We start from the raw sequence: 2,326 nt of genomic DNA, 5'->3' as shown, positions 1-2,326 counted from the left end.
TCTGGCTCCTGTGACCGGGGCCTCAGTTTCTCAGAATGCTAAACCCTTCCCTCATTTTGTGTGGGGAAACACATCGGGATGTTTAAAACATTCTTACACAGAAACCGATGGACTTGATTTTGGGGACACCAACTGCCTCTACATTTACCAGGGTTCAGACCACAACTGGTGTGATCCAGAAGTCTTTTTTTCCTGTTCGCAGCACATACTTACATATTGATCTCTTTTCCATCCCAACAGCTACTAGAGAAGCCCCTAGTGAAAAAGGTGGAATTCGAACCTGACGCAGTCAGCATCTACCTGGATGAGGTGAGGGCCACACAGGTCTCTGCCATCTCGACTAAAACTGGGGTCTGGGACAAGGACATTCATTCAGCAGAACGGTCCCCGTGGGGGAATGAGGAGTATTGAAGAGAGGATGTGGTTTGTGAGTTGCTGACTACAGAAAGGGGACCAGAGGATCCTGGCTGAAAAATTTCCCCGCTCTGACAAAGAGTATCAGACGAAGGGAGTTTTGACTCTCAAAAGCTTATATCTTGAGATGATGTTAGGGTGCATTCAGACAGGCAGCTAATCTCATCATTATGCCAGTTTGGATTTTATCCTGCTCTTTTTAATCCATCGTATATTATTTTTATTTATTTTATTTATTAAATTTCCACCCCACCCTCCTGCCGAAGCAGCTCAGGGCAGCTTACAAACAGTTTAAAACCAACATACAATTTAAAACCAGCAAATACAAGATATAAAATACAATTCCATACAATTCCAATAAATACAATGAAGCTAAATAAATACAGTAGCATCCTGTAATGTGACCCAACTGGTGCAGTCAGTTCTTATTGGAATGCTTGGCGAAACAGCTCCGTTTTCACGGCTCTACGGAACTGCTGGAGGTCCCATAGAGCTCTAATCTCATTGGGGAGCTCATTCCACAGCATTGGCGTTGCCAGGGAGAATGCCCTGGTCCTAGGTACCGCCACCTGGTGTCCCTAGGCCCGGGGGGGGGCAGGCGGTGGTGTGTTCCAGACCGCAGTGCTCTCAGGGGAATGTATGGGGAAAGGCGGTCCCTCTGTTGTGGATTGTCTAGATGACGTCCACTATAGAAGGCATGCGCAGTGGGGTTTTTTTTAAAAAACTTTTTGTGCATGCGCATAGGCGTCACAGTGCATTCTTGTTGAAGGAGGCGCGTGGTGGGTTTTTTAAAAAAACTTTTTGCGCATGCGCACAGACGTCCTTGTTGATCCGCGCATGTGTACAGATTTTTTTAAATGGTGCTCGCTCGGGATGGTCTGACGTCAGACCACCCCGAATGGGAGGATTGTGCGCTGGTGGAACAATCAGACGGGTGAAAGTCCACAGTTGTCCCGCAGGTAACCGAAAACCCCAGATTTAAAGTGCTATCTTTTAAGTACGGCTCCAAAGCGCGGCAAAATGGGATGTCCATGGAAGAGGGACATTTCCCAGATGTTTGTGTCTGGACATTACCTTTAGATCCGTGAGGCAATTGTGCCTAGCGTGGATCTGAAGAGCCGTCTGATCGGACTCATAGTTTCTAAGACTGGACTTGAACCTAGCTGTCTCTCCCCCCCCCCCCCGCCGCCCTGTTTCTCTCCCTCTTCAGCTGGATAGTGACGAGCAACACTACAGCTTCTCGGTGGAACAAGAATTCGATGTGAAAGACCTGAAGCCAGTGACGGTCAAGGTCTACGATTACTACCACCCAGGTCAGTGTCTCGCTGGTGGAACGGCCTCACTGATCACCACCCGTTTGCACACAGCCCTGCTGATGCCTCCTGAAGTCCTCTTTTGCACCTCCCGCCCCTTTGCGATCAGTTCCTCACAGAGCTCTGCCGCGGGCCATAAGATCTCTTTTATTCTGATCATTCTGAGCTTGTTTTGTGAATAGCAGTGCCGTCTGGATGGGTTCGAAGAGGCCATTGGTCACAACCGAGTCGCATTGTGTGTGTGTGTGAGGGGCAATCCCTGCCTGACCCTTCAATGTCAATTTAACTCGTTCAGTGCTGTTCATATGCGTGCCGAAAGGACTTCCCTGGGAAGCAATCCCTGTCCCAAATATTGTAGAGACAGACAGCTTGCCCCTCCCACCATATTATCAACTCCCCCCACTCCCAATAAAAAAATGGTTGGTTTCAGGGGTAATTTCATAGAAAAAGAGGTGCAGGAGCTCATTAGCATAACTCATTAGCATAACTCATTTGCATATGCCACACCCCCTGACATCACCGGAAGTGTGTCAGAAGGCAACACCCACCACTCAGGCTCCACTGGACTGTTTTGGATTGCTAGCTATTGGGGGGGGGAA

General features: G+C 48.5%; 1 protein-coding gene across 1 annotated transcript in view; it reads left to right on the top strand.

Moving 5' to 3' along the window:
* LOC107109242 (alpha-2-macroglobulin-like protein 1) overlaps positions 1–2,326 on the top strand; it is a 130,462-nt gene that overhangs the window by 123,910 nt on the left and 4,226 nt on the right. Inside the window, 2 exon segments of the mRNA XM_015409819.1 lie at positions 241–309; positions 1,625–1,727. Coding sequence (XP_015265305.1) covers positions 241–309; positions 1,625–1,727 — 172 coding nt within the window.

This window comes from Gekko japonicus, unplaced genomic scaffold, assembly GCF_001447785.1.
Source record: "Gekko japonicus isolate JY-2015 unplaced genomic scaffold, Gekko_japonicus_V1.1 scaffold170, whole genome shotgun sequence".
In the NCBI taxonomy this organism is placed as follows: Eukaryota; Metazoa; Chordata; class Lepidosauria; order Squamata; family Gekkonidae; genus Gekko; species Gekko japonicus.
Note: the sequence above shows the minus strand (reverse complement) of the source record. Positions and strands in the feature narration are given on the sequence as shown.